Source organism: Lactuca saligna, chromosome 4, assembly GCF_052625555.1.
Source record: "Lactuca saligna cultivar CGN05327 chromosome 4, ASM5262555v1, whole genome shotgun sequence".
NCBI classification, from domain to species: Eukaryota; Viridiplantae; Streptophyta; class Magnoliopsida; order Asterales; family Asteraceae; genus Lactuca; species Lactuca saligna.
Window position 1 is genome coordinate 294,977,491 of NC_136420.1, and position 17,547 is coordinate 294,995,037.

At 40.4% G+C, this 17,547-nt stretch overlaps 1 protein-coding gene across 1 annotated transcript; it reads right to left on the reverse strand.

Moving 5' to 3' along the window:
- Window positions 1–620: 620 nt before the first annotated feature.
- Window positions 621–12,993, reverse strand: LOC145040784 (putative mitochondrial protein AtMg00240). Its single transcript, XM_078988680.1, has 2 exons — window positions 12,622–12,993; window positions 621–683 (listed from the first exon to the last, which is right to left on the reverse strand). The coding sequence occupies exons 1-2, from the start codon at window positions 12,991–12,993 to the stop codon at window positions 621–623; spliced, it is 435 nt and encodes a 144-aa protein (XP_078844806.1).
- Window positions 12,994–17,547: the final 4,554 nt, after the last annotated feature.

A 17,547-nucleotide genomic window follows, 5' to 3' on the forward strand; every position in this document is an offset into this window, starting at 1 on the left:
TGTTTAAAATCATAAATAGATTTAAATGCCGATTTGAAAGGTTTTGTGGTGTGCAATAATTAAGGGATACTTATTAAGAATGAAATATATACTTTTGAACTTAGTGATGCGGATAATAGTTTTCCATTTTTTTTGAATAACGTTTAATGATTTAAACCACAACCCTATACGGGAATGTGAGATGTTACTTTATGTGTGTTCCTATTAAGATACTCTTTAGACACCATATATACATCTTTATCAAAAGTTAACCTATAGGTAACAATTTTTAATCATCTTTTTCAAAAAACAATGCAATTTTAACCAATAAAAACACCTTAAAAAATATATAAAATGTCTAAATGGTAAAATGGGGTGTCCATTTAGCCAACCTCTACTTTATTTGTAACCCATAAAATCGGTTTGATTTAATTACAATCACACACACACACACACACACACACACATATATATATATATATATATATATATATATATATATATATATATATATATATATATATATATTAATTTTAATTAAAAATATAAATGACATTTTTAAATTAATTAAGATATTGGTTCATATTAATCCCTACATCCATACAATATATTTATCATCCATATTATAACCTAACTCAAATTCAATCTTTCTCTCTGCAAGAACAAGATCGGCAATTGATGACCTGTTGAACAACGTTTTCTAGCTAAAAAATATTTTTCATTTAAAAAAAAGTATTGTCATTCAACATTTATAAAAATGAGTTTCACAAGTTTACTTTTTTAACTTGCAAAGAAGATTTGGTGTATTGTTTCTTTAATCATATTTAGACATGGTAATATTACCAAATATTAGACTTTTGACTTAGTGTCATATGGACACCTAACTTAACAATCTTAACATGCAAGTTTCATGTCCACATGCAATTATAAAAACACACATACATTGATGATGCAAAAATGACGTGGATGTCAACTTAATAATACTTTTAGGAAGAAAAAGACCACCGATGAAAAGAAAGAGCTTCGAAGGTGGCTCTAAAGAAATTTTGTTGATAGATACAAAAAAATAAACTATTAAGCATAAGTCTTGTCTAAGTTTCATCTTTTAGCTTTATCATAAATAAGAAAATATATAGATGATTTGACAGAAACATAAACAATATAAGAAATAATTTTGTGAACCATTACATTTAGAAATTAATTCCATAGACAAATACCATGTATTTTATAATTTTTTTTCCAATTAAGATGCAAGATTTTTTATTTTTTAGATTTATAGTGTTTGATAGTCTCTCAACTTTTGTCTATTAATTATCAGTAGTCTATTTATTTTTAAGAAAATGAATTTATCCGAATTAGAAAAAGGTAAGGTGTTCCTGAAATAATCTAATTTTTTTTTTGCGCAGTTTTTTCTCACCTCCCTTTCTATTTTATACGGCAATCTCATTTTTTACCTCCCATTGCCCTCTAAATCTTTAAAAAAATTTGGATTTCTTTAAAGTTTCAGATTTTAAAAGTTCAGATCATGACTAACAAAGCTTTTATTAATCTTTTTTTCGATATATATATATATATATATATATATATATATATATATATATATATATATATATATATATATATATATATATATATATATATTACTCTAATTATATTTTGTATCTTATTAACTCGTATAGCAGTAAGATACAAAACTAAAACAAAAATAGTAAACGAATATATAGATGCAATGAATTATGCATATTAAGTAAAGCCAAGTTTAAACACGAATTATATAGAAACCAGTTTATCTGTCAGTTATTAATTAATTCTTAATAATTACGTGAAAAAAATGTAACTAAAGCAAAATGAAAAATGAGTGGATTGTCATTGTCTCTCATGGAGAGTGACCTACTTAATCCCCTATAAGTTTGCTTCCTTTTCAATCATTTTGATCCTAATTATCCCTTTTGTTTGTTATTTTTTTGGGTTAAAATTGATTTCATTAATGTCTCTTACTTAAATATTAAATTTTTAGGTTTACTTTCAGTCGACCTCAATACCCTTTAGCATTTATTGGGAAAAGCTCGGTTGCTAATCATAATTTCTAATAAGAAAATCACTCCTCCTTCTTTGAGACAATACAAATACAAATTTTAAACAAGTTGGATAAATATATAAATTTAAATGGATTGGAATTAGATGTATTTGTTAACATATATTATTATAAATTTAAAATCATAATCTATATCTTATATAACTTAAGTTGACTTTTGTTGATTTTCGGAAGCATCGCATTTCAAAGCAACATAACAACTCTAGTTACCATTCATTTGCTTATAACAACCTCTGGTAAGCATTTGTTTTCCAACCCGTCATTTGATTTTGAGAGATTTTTTTATAGGTTGCGGTTACGGGTTGTATTTGATCGTTTATTGACACTTTTTGATCTTCCACTTGCTTTGGTAACCAATTGCTTTTGCATGTATAAATAATGTATCTTGGACAATCTTTGCAACAAATGATTTGTTTATGTTCATTCATCATTGTAGTAGTTTATTGATTGTTGATTTGTGAATATTAGTTAAGACAAAACATCATAATCAGTTTTGTTTTTATTGATATTGTTAATGTCCATTCATCATTATAGTTTATTAGTTGTTGATTTATGTGTTTTGTTTATATGAAACATAATAATCAACTTTGTTCTTCTTTATGGAGGCAATATACATGCATGAAGGCGTTAGAATTGAACAACATTGATATGATTTTAATGGAGTAGGAGGTAACTATATGATATATTTACACTTCATTTCTTTACTTTTCATTAGTGTATGTGTTCTGTTTTTTATTTATTAGGATAAGCATCTTAATGGTACTGGTAAAGAGAGTCCGATAAGGAAGTTTAATGGATTATTCAAGCGATGAAACTTAGATATCTTTGTTGGTGATAATTTGACATGTTTTAAAAGGACAAATGATAACTAGGAAATAGTGGAAAATAATTAAGACAATTTAAATTGCTTGGGAAGCCCGACCCGTGCTTGTGCTTCGCAGATTAAAATATCCAAAATAATGACACTAACTGGGATCAAGTCGTAGGAATGACACGTGCTTAGGAGACATGACCTGTGCTTTAGGACCGAAGTTTGAAACGTCCTAAAAAATCAAAAATCTTATGGTTAATTTTTGTAAGTGAAGAACAACCCGTATTTGGTGAGACATATCCCATATTTGATCTTTTTTTTAGCGATTTGGTTCCAGATAAGCTCCGTATATGCTCCATAGACTTTCAAAATACCACTCCACTGCAAATTACCTAAAATAAACACTAAAACATGAGCAGTACATGAATTCATATGAAATACATGAGCTGAATATTATTTAAACTAATACATATGAAAAAGAATAAAATATGATGCAAAATGTTAATAAAGCTAATATAAAAGATACATAAAATGTCACCAATCAATTCTCCCCAAGCTTAAAACTTACCTGCCTCAAGTAATAAAAAAATTAAACATTATAAACAAAATGAAAAAATATAGACAACCTAAAAAGAACTTAGAATAAAAATTGGAAGAAAATAAAAGAAACTAAAACACATCACTTTTTTTTTTATATTATTAGACTTTATACCGAAGAAGCTCTAATGATATCATGAACTTATACAATAGTCCCAATGCTTTTATTGCACTTTTAGAACTTATATTTAGTAAGTCAAACCAACATTTGAGTATATAATTTTCAAGTTGAACTAAATTTTTTAAAACATTGTATTTTAAAAAATATTTTCACGAAAATTCGTTTATAAAAACTTAACTTAACCGACCCTCATCTTTTTCTGACCTAAAACAAAATAGTAAACGAATATAAAGTTCTGAGGAACAAGGAGGTACCTTTGGTCTTGGTTCGGTGGCAGCATCGGAAGGGGTCCGAGATGACGTGGGAACCGGAGCGTGAGATGCGAGAGCAGCATCCGGAGTTATTTGCAGAGTGAGACTTCGAGGGCGAAGTCTAATTCTAGTGGGGGAGAATTGTAACAGCCTGGAATTTCCAGGTATTTATTTTGGCTTATTTTTGGAAAATTGTAAGTGGACTCGGCGAGTTGGAGCTCAAACTCGCCGAGTAGGATCGCGGTTTTGGGCACGGGTTCGCGTCCGGACTCGGCGAGTCCAAGAGTGGACTCGGTGAGTCCACGCTGTGTGGTGAAACCCTAATTTCCGGGGTTTGAGACCTATTTAAAGCGCCTTATGGCCGTCATTTGTGCTCACCCAACCCTTAGAGAGAAACCCTTGAGTGCTTGAACGTTTTGAGAGAGAAAGGAAGCATTTCTTGACCTTGTGTGTGTTATTTAGCAAAGAAGGAGGAGGTTCTAGACAAGAGGGAGCAACGGAGGTTGCTATACTGTGGATTTGAAGCTTAGATCATCGATCTAGAGGAGGACTATAGATTGGGAGATCGAGCACTAGTGATTTCAGGATTTACGACTTACCGAGACACGCGAGGTGAGTCTTCTCACTATACTTTACCTTGAGTAGGTAACCAGAGTTGTGTGATAGAGTATTTGTATGCTATGTATGTTATGTATTGTACTGCATTATTTCTATGTGATTTATGCTGTGCATGTTTACAGAGTTAGAACCTGAGGGTTCACAGAGTTTGGGTGCACGGACCCATAGAGTTATAGCCTCGAGTGGATAATATGTGTTATATGTGGTATTTTGGGGAACTCACTAAGCTTTGTGCTTACAGTGTTTGATGTTATTTGTTTCACGTACTAGTGACGATCGCGGGAAGGCGCCGGCTTGATCAGTACACACATATGGGAGTTATGATTTGAGATCTTGGGATTTTGTATTTATTTGAATTGGATAATTAAATGTGGTTGTTTTCTGAATATTAAATGAATTATGTTTTATAAAAATTTGAAAATTTTGTTTTGAAATTTACGGTGTTACAATTTGGTATCAGAGCCTTGGTTTGAGGGATTTGGGTACACCTTCGGGAGTATTTGAACTCAAACTGAGGATTTGGAGAAATATTTTCAAAAGAGAATTAAACTTTTCTAAGAGTAAAAGATTTTTAGAGAAATTCAAAGAAGAAACGTGTGTACTATCAGTCAGCGCCCGAACGGTGATTTCCCAAAATACCCTTATATTATATGTTTATGGAATTGATATGATGTATTCTCTTGCTAGAGTAGGCTAGGTATTCTTATTAGGACTAGAGTGCCCTGATTTGTGATGCCTTAGCCTAGGGAGATGTGAGCTGCTATGAGATGCTTGAGAGCGAATAGGTAGCAGCGAGGAGCTTATGAGAGATCTGTTAGAGAGTGATAGAGTACTTGGAGTTTGGGATCCAAAGAGGAGGATTTGGGGTGTGTACTGAGACGGTGTGGATAGTAGTATTGGGCCCATACTACTGAAAGCACCGGGGCGGTGCACGGTCCAAGTAAGAATCTTCAGAATACCAAGGATCAAGGAGGGATGGGTTATCGAGTGTGAGTATGCTCGAGCAAATTCTAATTTATCGTATGTTGTATTTCCGAGGTTGATCATGGTGAGGACACGTCATATGCCGGAGGGTGTCGGGGTTAGTGATGAGGAGATCCGACAGATCATCCATGAGGAGGTGGCTGCGGTCATCAGGGAAGAGATACCAGAGATGTTCGGGTCTATTAAGACCGCGCTGATTGAGACTTTTGACGAGCGTTAGGATACTCTTTCTGAAGCTGCTGTTGCGGCAGCCACCGCAGCTGTTGCTGCTGCTAGGCCGCAGGGTGGTGATGCGTTGGTGTTCCGGGAGTTCAGCAACACGAAACCACCGGAGTTTGATGGGACCCAGGACCCGGTGGCGGCTATGAGATGGATTTCTGACATAGAGGGGTGTTTCTTCACTTGATCATCTCCTGAGCATTTGAGAGTACGGTTCGCGCTGAACCAGCTTCGCTTGGGAGCGAAGGACTGGTGGAAGTTTGTCACAGCACACTTTTTCGCCTGCTGAGCTTGCGGCAGTGACCTGGGAGAGGTTCACTGCCATGTTCCGAGATGAGTACGTTCCCCAGGTGGAGAGGGAGCGTTTGGCCCGGGAGTTTCTAACCCTCAAGCAGGGCACTGAGTCTGTTACGGTGATTAACAGGATGTTTCACGAGAGGGCGATGTTCTGCCCTGAGCACGTGTCCACTGAGCAGGCACGTATGAGTCGGTATTTGAGTATCTTGAGACGAGACATTCGGGAGTTCATGGCGAACTCCTCATACCGGACATTTGCTGAGCTTCAGGCAAATGCCCGGAAGAGGGAGATCGAGCTGGAGACTCGGGCTAGGGAGGAAGCTGAGTCTCACGGGAGGGATCGTCGACCGGCTCAATTCCAGCCGGCAGCCAAATGGGCCAAGCCCGCTGATCCCAAATCAAGGAGACAGAAGGGCCGCACTTGTGGAAAGTGCGGCAAGGGTCATGATGGAGTGTGTAGAGCGGGATCTTGCTACAAATGTGGCAAGGAGGGGCATATGGCCAAGGACTGCCCCAAGGGGTTTGCAGTATGTTTTCACTGCAACCAGACTGGACACCGGAAGGCAGAGTGTCTGCAGTTGCGGGGATCAGCACAGGGAGCAACTCAAGGATCTGCCCCTGCTGCCATCAGAGCTACCGGGAGTGGGCCAGTGAAGCCGAGGTGCCGAGGGCATGTGGGAGAGCGTTTCAGTTGACCACGGAGGAGGTCCGCGCAGCGCCCGATGTCATGGCTGGTATGTATTCTTTCGTGTATTTATTATAACGTTGAAATATTATGCTCATATTATGTTATGCATAGGTACTTTTCTTGTGAATTATGTACCTGCCTTGGTATTATTTGACTCCAGTGCAAGTCGGTCCTTTGTGTCGTTGGCTTTTAGTCAGCACATCAGTGTTAGTCGCGAGGCGCTGGGTCAGCCTCTGAGAGTTTCCATAGCTGACGAGAAGGCGATATATGCCACGGAGGTGATCCGTGGGTGCGTACTCGAGATTTTTGGTGTTGAGTTCCCGATTGATTTGGTTCTTATTGCCATGGGGGATGTTTGTGTCATCGTGGGCATGGACTGGTTGGGCAAGTTCGGTGCGGTTATCGACTGCGAGCGGCATCTAGTAACCATACGAGACCCTAGTGGGGGAGTTCTTACAGTGTACGGCTAGGGTACCCGTTCTGGATCAGCATTTTGTTCGGCCGCTAGGGTGAGGAAGTGTCTACAGCAGGGCTGTAAGGGTTTTGTGGCGTACGTGTCAGATACGCGGGTTGATTCCAGGAGGCCGAGGTCGGTGGAGGAGGTTCGTATAGTGCGTGAGTTCCCGGATGTCTTTCCAGAGGAGTTGCCGGGGGTGCCTCCCGTGAGGCAAGTAGAGTTTGGTATTGATTTGGTCCCGAGGGCCGCATCTATCATTAAGGTGCCTTATCGTCTTGCACCTCCAGAGATGCAAGAGTTATCCTCGCAACTTCAGGAGCTGTTGGGGAAAGGGTTTATTCGGCCGAGTAGCTCGCCGTGGGGAGCACCCATTCTGTTTGTAAAGAAGAAGGATGGTTCACACCGGATATGCATTGATTACCGGGAGTTGAACAAGTTGACGGTCAAGAACCGTTACCCGTTGCTAAGGATCGACGATTTGTTCGACCAGTTGCAGGGAGCATCTTGGTTCTCCAAGATCGATTTGAGGTCTGGATACCATCAGGTGAGGGTGCGAGATGAGGACGTCCAGAAGACAGCGTTTAGGACGCGTTATGGGCATTATGAGTTTGTGGTGATGCCTTTCGGGCTCACCAATGCTCCGGCAGTGTTCATCTATCTCATGAACCGGGTATGCAGGCCGATGTTGGATCGGTCGGTGATCGTATTTATTGATGACAGTTTGGTATATTCGAGATCTAGGGAGCAGCACGAGGGGCATTTGAGGGAGATCCTCGGAGTTCTGAGATCGGAGAGGCTTTATGCCAAATTCTCCAAGTGTGATTTTTGGTTGCGAGAGGTCCAGTTCCTAGGATATCTTAACCAGGATGGGATATTGGTCGATCCGGCCAAAGTGGAGGCAGTGATGAGTTGGGAGGTGCCGAGGTCACCCTCCGAGATCAGGAGTTTTCTAGGGTTGGCCGGTTATTATCGGAGATTTATCAGGGATTTCTCTAAGATCGCAGTGCCACTCACTAGGTTGACCCGGAAGGGTGTTGCTTTTTCATGGGGCCCCGAGCAGCAGGCCTCCTTTGAGACGCTTCGCCAAAGGTTATGCGAGGCCCCGGTGTTAGCCCTCTCGGAGGGAATGGAGGACTTTGTTGTATACTGTGACGCATCGATTTTGGGGTTGGGAGCGGTGCTGATGCAGAGAGGGCATGTGATAGCATATGCATCGAGGCAGTTGAAGCCTCATGAGATGAGGTATCCCACCCATGACCTAGAGTTGGGGGCAGTGGTGTTCGCCCTCAAGATTTGGCGCCATTATCTGTATGGGGTTCGGTGTACGATATACACGGACCATTAGAGTCTGAAGTATTTGATGGATCAGCCCAACCTAAATATGCGGCAGATGAGGTGGTTGGATGTGGTTAAGGATTATGATTGTGAGATCCTGTACCATCCGGGCAAGGCTAATGTGGTAGCCGACGCCCTGAGTCGTCGGGCGGAGAGTGCCCCGTTGCGGGGTGTATGTTTGCGTTTGACCGTGATGACTCCGGTGTTGGACACCATTCGAGGAGCACAGGCTGAGGCAGTGAGGTCGGAAAACCAAAAGAGAGAGCGAGTTGTTGGATTAGTATCGGAGTTCGTTACCGATGGTCGGGGGGCTTATGACTTTTCAGGGGCGTATTTGGGTACCGCTCATGGCAGGTGCGTGTGCCATTTTGATGGAAGAGGCTCATCGGTCGAAATTCTCGATCCATCCTGGGCCACTAAGATGTATTTGGATTTGAGGAAGGAGTATTAGTGGCCCTGTATGAAGAGAGATGTTGCGTGGTTCATTGAGAGGTGCTTAACCTGCCGTAAGGTTAAGGCCGAACATCAGAGACTGCATGGTAAGTTGCAGCCATTGGAGGTTCCCGAATGGAAGTGGGAACAAATCACCATGAATTTCATCACCAAATTGCCAAGGACTGCTCAGGGAGTTGATGCAATTTGGGTGATTGTGGATAGGTTGACGAAGAGCGCTCACTTCCTTACCATCAGTGAGAGTTCTTCCGTAGAGAAGTTAGCAGAGATATATGTGAGGGAAGTGGTATCTCGGCATGGGGTGCCGATCTCGATTGTCTCCGACCGGGATGTGCGTTTCACTTCTAGGTTCTGGAAGAAGTTCCATGAGGAGTTGGGTACTAGGCTGCATTTTAGTACCGCATATCACCCCCAAACAGACGGACAGAGTGAGCGGACGATTCAGACCCTCGAGGACATGCTCCAAGCATGTGTATTGGATTTCGGGGGAAGTTGGGATACGTATTTGCCGTTGGCCGAGTTTTCTTACAACAACAGCCATCATTCGAGAATCGGTATGCCACCCTTTGAGCTGTTGTACGGGAGGAGGTGTCGGACCCCCATTTGCTGGGGAGAAGTCGGGCAGCGCGTTATGGGAAACACTAAGATAGTGCTTCAGACGACAGAGCAGATCCAGCAGGTCAGACAAAGGTTACTGACTGCTCAGAGTCGACAGAAGAGTTATGCGGACAGACGCCGGTCTGAACTTGAGTTCCAGGTCGGTGATTTTGTGCTCCTGAAGGTCTCTCCTTGGAAGGGAGTGATCCGATTCAGGAAGAGGGGCAAGTTGGGGCCCCGATATATCGGACCATTTCGGGTAGTCGTGAGGGTAGGCAGGGTAGCCTATCGCTTGGATTTGCCAGCAGAGTTGGGGCAGATTCACGATACTTTCCATGTGTCGTAATTGCGGAAGTGTATAGCCGATGAGTCGGCAGTGGTTCCATTAGATGATATTCAGGTTGATGCGAGCCTGAATTATGCTGAGAGACCAGTGGCCATCAGAGATCGGAAAACCAAAGTTCTGAGGAACAAGGAGGTACCTTTGGTCTTGGTTCAGTGGCAGCATCGGAAGGGGTCCGAGATGACGTGGGAACCGGAGCGTGAGATGCGAGAGCAGCATTCAGAGTTATTTGCAGAGTGAGACTTCGAGGGCGAAGTCTAATTCTAGTGGGGGAGAATTGTAACAGCCCGGAATTTCCAGGTATTTATTTTGGCTTATTTTTGGAAAATTGTGAGTGGACTCGGCGAGTTGGAGCTCAAACTCGCCGAGTAGGATCGCGGTTTTGGGCACGGGTTCGCGTCTGAACTCGGCGAGTCCAAGAGTGGACTCGGCGAGTCCATGCTGTGTGGTGAAATCCTAATTTCCGGGGTTTGAGACCTATTTAAAGGGCCTTATGGCCGTCATTTGTGCTCACCCAACCCTTAGAGAGAAACCCTTGAGTGCTTGAATGTTTTCAGAGAGAAAGGAAACATTTCTTGACCTTGTGTGTGTTATTTAGCAAAGGAGGAGGTTCTAGACAAGAGGGAGCAAAGGAGGTTTCTATACTATGGATTTGAAGCTTAGATCATCGATCTAGAGGAGGACTATAGCTCGGGAGATCGAGCACTAGTGATTTCAAGATTTACGACTTACCGAGACACGCGAGGTGAGTCTTCTCACTATACTTTACCTTGAGTAGGTAACCAGAGTTGTGTGATAGAGTATTTGTATGCTATGTATGTTATGTGTTGTACTGCATTATTTCTATGTGATTTATGCTGTGCATGTTTACAGAGGTAGAACCTGAGGGTTCACAGAGTTTGGGTGCACGGACCCACAGAGTTATAGCCTCGAGTGGCTAATATGTGTTATATGTGGTATTTTGGGGAACTCACTAAGCTTTGTGCTTACAGTGTTTGATGTTATTTGTTTCAGGTACTAGTGACGATCGCGGGAAGGCGCCGACTTGATCAGTACACACGCATGGGAGTTATGATTTGAGATCTTGGGATTTTGTATTTACTTGAATTGGATAATTAAATGTGGTTGTTTTTTGAATATTAAATGAATTATGTTTTATAAAAATTTGAAAAATTTGTTTTGAAATTTACGGTGTTACAGGATGGGTGAATCAAAAGATTAATGGTGTTGAGAAACTTCTCTTTTGACAGTATAACCAGTGAATCGTCAACAAGGTTGAGATGAAATTCTTAGAGGTTGTTGAGTGGTCGATACGTAGAAAGGGCGCATTTAAAGAGTGTAGACAATGGAACCACGTCTGTGAAAGCATCGAATGGACCATACAATGGATGATTCTTTAAGAACTTGATCATCAACTTGAGTGGGGCATTGTATGAGGAATGATCATCGAAGATTGCTCGGAAATTATTTGAAGCATTTGTGGGAGAGTCTGCGGGGTTGGAGCTTTGAGATCCAGAGGGCTTAGCTGGTTTCTTTGATACATTTGATTTCACCATTGTAGAAGATTGAAAGTGTCTGAGAATTAGAGAAGCTGTGATTGTAGTGAGTTTTTTTTGAGAGTTTGAGGGTTCTGAAAGTGTAAAGTGTCAATGGAGAAGACGAAGGGTTTATATAGGGTAGAGGATGAACTGTAAAAGGAATTTACCCTAGGTAAAAAAAACTAAGGGTCGTTTTGGGGGGGGGGGGGGGGATCTCATGGATTAAGATTTAATCTTAGCCACATAAAATCGAAACGGTTTCTAAAAGATTTTGAGGATTTTCTAAAAAGGGGTAGCATTTAATGAAAAGTCAGACGTGCGACATTACGTCGTGTGGATAGGGAGTGGAGGTTGTAACTGATGGGACGTTCTGGGTAGAGGAAAGGACAGGGTTGAGATGTGTTGATGGAAAACCAATCTTTTTTGTCATCATGCCTAATATAGGTCTGACACAAAGGTTTTTTAAGAAAAAGAAAGATGATAGTTTCTCAAGGAATGTTTTTTTTTATTTAATGTTTTATTTAATGAAGAGTCATTAAATACCATACTATGGTTTATTTTTTTGAAAGAGTTTTTTTTTTTTTTTTATTATTATTTATTTTAAGAAAATGATGTTGCGGATGAACTCATCACTACAAATGGATCCTTTGCCATTGCGAATGATCACGGTAGGAGAAACTGAGAAGAACACTTGAAAAAGATATTAGTAATAACAAACAAAAGACCAATGACAGGTAAGTATAATATATGGTTGCAGTATACGACTACAGTACACAGGATATCCCAAAACCATTTATTATAAATATCTTTCATTTAGAACCGCAATGGAGACCATGAATGGTCCGCGGTAGCTATCAATTCTGGAAGAATTGAGGGTTCGGATTCATCATTCCTAACATTTGTAAGAATGCATTAAGATTGGTAGAGTCAAGTGCCTTTGTAAGCATATCAGCAATCTCTTCATGTGTAGTGACAGAGATGAGTTCAATGTTACCTTTTAGAATGTGGTCTTTGATGAAGTGATACCGAAGTTCAATATGATTGGCCTTTGAGTGATGGATAGGATTGCGAGAAATCACTATGGCACTCTCAGAGTCGCAGTAGATTGGTATCCGCAGCATTCTGTACCCATAGTCCATTATTTGTGTTTTCATCCATAACACTTGTGAGCAACAGCTGGCAGCAGCCACATATTCAGCTTCTGCGGCACAACTTTGTTTTCTCGAGGACCAACTGACTAATCTTCCACCCAAGAATTGACATCCACCAGAGGTGGTTTTCCTATCCAGCTTGCAACCAGCATGATTAGCATCAGTAAATGCTTGAAGACTAAAGTCATTTCCTGTAGGATACCATAGGCCAAGAGAGTTGCTTCCTTTTAGGTATCGAAGAATTTGTTTGGTTGCGGTCATGTGAGACATTTTTAGATCAGCCTGATACCTTGTGCATACACCCGTTGCAAGCACTATATCTGGTCGATTAGCAGTGAGATACATGAGAGACCCAATGAAGCCTCTATAGGTCTTGTGATCAACAGGTTCTTCGGAGGGGTCAGCGGAGATCTTATAGCCGAATGCCATGGGTGCCTTAGCTGAAGAGCAGTTATCCATTGAGTATTTCTTTATCAGTTCAGAGGTATACTTTTCTTGATGGATGAAGATTCCTTGAGGAATCTATTTAACTTGGAGTCCTAGAAAGAAGTTAATCTCTCTATTCATGCTCATCTGAAATTTGTTGGTCATGAGCCTAGAAAAATCATCCACCATCCTCTGATCTGTGGAACCGAAGATTATATCATCCACATATATTTGTACAAGCATCAGGTGTTCACACTTTGCTCTTCTAAATAAAGTGGGATCAATTAATCCTCTTTTAAATCCGGACGAGACAAGGAATTCAGAGAGAGTCTCGTACCACGCTCTTGGGGCTTGCTTCAAGCCGTAGACTGCTTTTTTGAGTTTGTAGCAGTAATAAGGAAATTCTACACTTTCAAAGCCTGGAGGTTGCTGAAGGTAAACCTCTTCCTTTAGTTCCCCATTAAGAAATGCACTCTTAACATCCATTTGATGAACTTTGATGTTTTTGTGAGCTGCGTATGCAAGAAAGATTCGGATAGCCTCCATTCAAGCTACCGGAGCATACGTTTCATCATAGTCAACACCTTCGAGTTAACTATAGCCTTTTTCAACTAGTTTGGCCTTGTTTCTGACTATAGATACGGATTCATCGAGCTTGTTCTTATACACCCATCGGGTGCCAACAATGGTGTGACCTTGCGGTTTTGGAATCAGTTCTCACACATTGTTTCATTCAAATTCTGCTAGTTCTTCCTGCATCGCAGATATCCAGTCAGGCTCTAGTAAGGCTTCTCTGATTGATTGAGGTTTAACCAAGGACATGAATGCTAAAAAGTGGAAGTGATCAGATAAGTCTTGTGAAGATCTGGTTTGAATGCCTGCGGATGGATTACCAATGATCTGACCAGGTGGATGGTCTTTCGTCCAAACATGAAGATGTGGTTGAAGATGATCAACAGTTGCGGTAGAAGGAATATCTTCAATGTCAGAGGATTCGGAAATAGGGAACGACGGCTCCCCCTGAACTTGAGAATAGCCTGCTGAGCCTGCGAAGTTGTCTTGAATTGTTGGTGCTACGGTAGAATGAAATGGTTCCCCCTAGGCTTCGGATGGTATTCCTTCCGGGATTGAAGGATGTTCTCCATGGATTGATGGGAGAGTCACAATTCTTGGATTAGATCTGGTATCAATAGTTTCTATGTTTTCATCATCAGAGTCAGACGATACATTTGATGGTTGAGATACCCTACGGATGGACGGAGCTGCTTCAGTTAGTACTAGAACCTCGATGGTTGTAGTATGCTCGGGAGTGGAGTTTTCCCCCCTCAACCGGCAAGGTGGAAGTATCTAACGACACACCATCAGAAGGCGTAGGCCCAAATACTTCAGCATGTTGTAATTGAGCTTGCGGAGAGACCAGAACTTCGGATAACTTGGCAGTCTCTTTAGGATCAAAAAGATCATCATAGTTGACTTCAACTATATTTAGAGGACCCGAAGTCTCAGAAATATCATATTCAAGAATTGATTTTGTTTCAAAGGAGGGAGCAGCACTGCGGACATAGGAATCGTCAAACTTACATCAAAGCTTTCAACTATTAACCTCGTACGTTTGATCAGAACATGATATACAATCTTATTGTTTGGATAGCCTAAGAAGATGCCTTCATCGGATTTAGGAGCAAATTGTTGAGATTATTGGGTTTTGAGCAATCTAACACTTCCTAAGTGTGCATGAAACCCTAATAAACCTTGGATCTATGTTTGTCTAAATACATGCAAAATAATAATTTTCCAAGGTTCATAACTTATCTAACATGGCATGGGGTACTTTTAAACATAAAAGTATTAGATGAGATTACATATGTTTTGATGAGTTTGATTCCTTGGAGTTTGAGAGCCAAGCACCAATAGTATGAAAGCCTCAAATGGAAATCACAAATCACCACAAACACTTGGAAAACTTTGAGAGAGTGTATACACACTTAGAAATTCGGCCACACACAAACACACACACACACACACTAGTGGCTATTTCATGCAACATAAGCATGCTTATATAGTGTGCATGGTTAGGGTGAAACCCTAATAACCCATGACCTTTCATTTTCCAAGGATCCATGGGTTAAAAGCTCCATGGATCATCCATGGACTTCCATATAAGCCTAGCCCATTTACAAATGAGTGTTAGCCCACACCATATAAAATACAATAACCCACAATTTAATTAGTCTTCCTTTAAATCTCTAAATTAATTCATAATTAATTTAAGACTAAGACTAATTAAATAACATAACTTTATATTAATATATTATAACTTACAATATATTAATAAACATATGTTTATAACTCTCATAAAATTATCCATAAATAGTTCGGGTGAAGTGCAACCCAAATGGACCATGTCGGGTCAAGTATATACCAAATAAGTTATGGACTTAGACACCTTATCCAACAGACTACTTGGATAAGTCTAATAACTGTATTTTCCTATATTACTTCAGGAACCAACCGGCAATCGTAGCTCTCGAAAACTCTGTTGAACTATGAAGCGCCATTTTAAGATAAGTGATCATATAATCCTCTGTTCTTATGATATCAGCCGGACAAACACATGGAACTATGTCTTGCTTATTCTCTGGCAGTTGTTTCCCGATTTCTGATTTGTTTGACAAAGAACTTAATCGAACACATCAATTTAGTTCTGACCGGGCCCGGTACATGGGTCAACACAATATCATCGAGGGGCCCAGATATCGCTTATATTTCTAGAAGGAACAGATAAACTTCGACTCATATGCTTGTTCTACTACTTGTTGAATTATACACAAATGCACGTTTTATAACATCAAGTTACTGATGCGTTTATGTGCAATCAATGCACAACCAACTCATAGGTAATAAGTCACATCTCTAGGTTTGAAGACTTATATGATATTATCGTCTCACGATCACTCGAGATAAATTCCATGAAGTGATACAAGTGAGCGTGGGTTTATTCCAATACTCATAACTTATGAGCATTCATGAATGTTGTAGCAACCATTGCTATGTCTAAACACTTTTAGCCATCTACAAATCCAATTCATGACAATCTTGATTCATACCTACTTCCGACGTATGACCGATTGTGGAGGTTTGAATAAATTAATTATTCTAGAAGTCAAAACATGCAAAGCTGAAACAATCGTAAATAATATATAATGATAGCAACACCTTACTCATAGATAAATCACAATTTTATTCATCATCAAATGTCGATTACATTTTACAAGTTTCAGAAAATCTATCTAATCTGTAAAACTAATATCGTCCCTCATCCCGATGCGCCTCGCATGCTGAAAATGCTTAACCCTTGTCAGTCCCTTCGTAAGGGGATCCATAGGGTTCTCATCTGACGATATCCTCTTTGCCACGAGGAGTCCTTCTTCTATCTTGTGTCTTATGAAGTGATATTTTTTGTTAATGTGTCGGGATCTCCCATGATCTCTCGGCTCTTTAGCTAAAGCAACCGTACTATTGCTGTCACAGAAAATTTCCATAGGCTCTTTAACAGCTAGTACAACTCCAAGGTCTCCGATGAAGTTCTTCAACCATATTGCTTCCTTTGTTGCTATGTACTCTGATTCACAAGTCGAATCAGCCACTGTCTCCTGCTTGGAACTCTTCCAAGATATTGCCCCTCCATTTAGGGTAAAGACCCAGCCTGACTGAGAGCGGAAGTTATCCCTATCAGTCTGAAAACTAGCATCACTATACCCCAATACTCTCAAGTCATCACTCCCACCAAGGGTAAGGATACAATCCTTAGTCCTTCGCAGGTACTTGAGAATATTCCTTACCGCGGTCCAATGAGCCTTGCCAGGGTTCCCCTGATATCTGCTGACCATGCTCAAAGCAAAGGCCACATCAGGTCGGGTACAAGTCATAGCATACATGATCGAGCCAACAGCGGAAGCATACGGTAATTGTCTCATCTAAGCTATCTCTGCCTCTATACTCGGACTCTGAGTCTTACTCAGCTTGGCATTGCTTTGGATCGGTAAATCTCCTTTCTTGGAATTCTGCATGTTGAATCTTTTCAACACTTTATCCAAACAGGTACTCTGACTAAGTCCAATTAGTCTTTTACTCCTTTCTCTTAGTATCCTTATCCATAGGATATAGGCAGCTTCCCTTAGGTCCTTCATAGCAAAGCACTTCCCAAGCCAGGACTTAACCTCCTGCAAAGTTGGGATGTCATTTCCTATAAGCAGTATGTCATCCACATACAGTACCAAAAAGCTAACTATACTCCCACTAGCTCTGATATACACGTAGGACTCATCTTCGCTTCTCGAGAACCCAAACTCTTTGACCTTCTCATCGAAGCAAAGATTCCAGCTACGAGATGCTTGTTTTAATCCATAAATAGATTTCTCAAGCTTGTACACTCTATTAGGTATTCCGCACTGACAAAACCCTCTGGCTGATTCATGTACACATCCTCAGCCAACTTTCCATTAAGAAAAGCGGTTTTGACATCCATTTGCCATATTTCATAATCATGAAATGTAGCAATGGCCAGCATAATCCTAATACACTTAA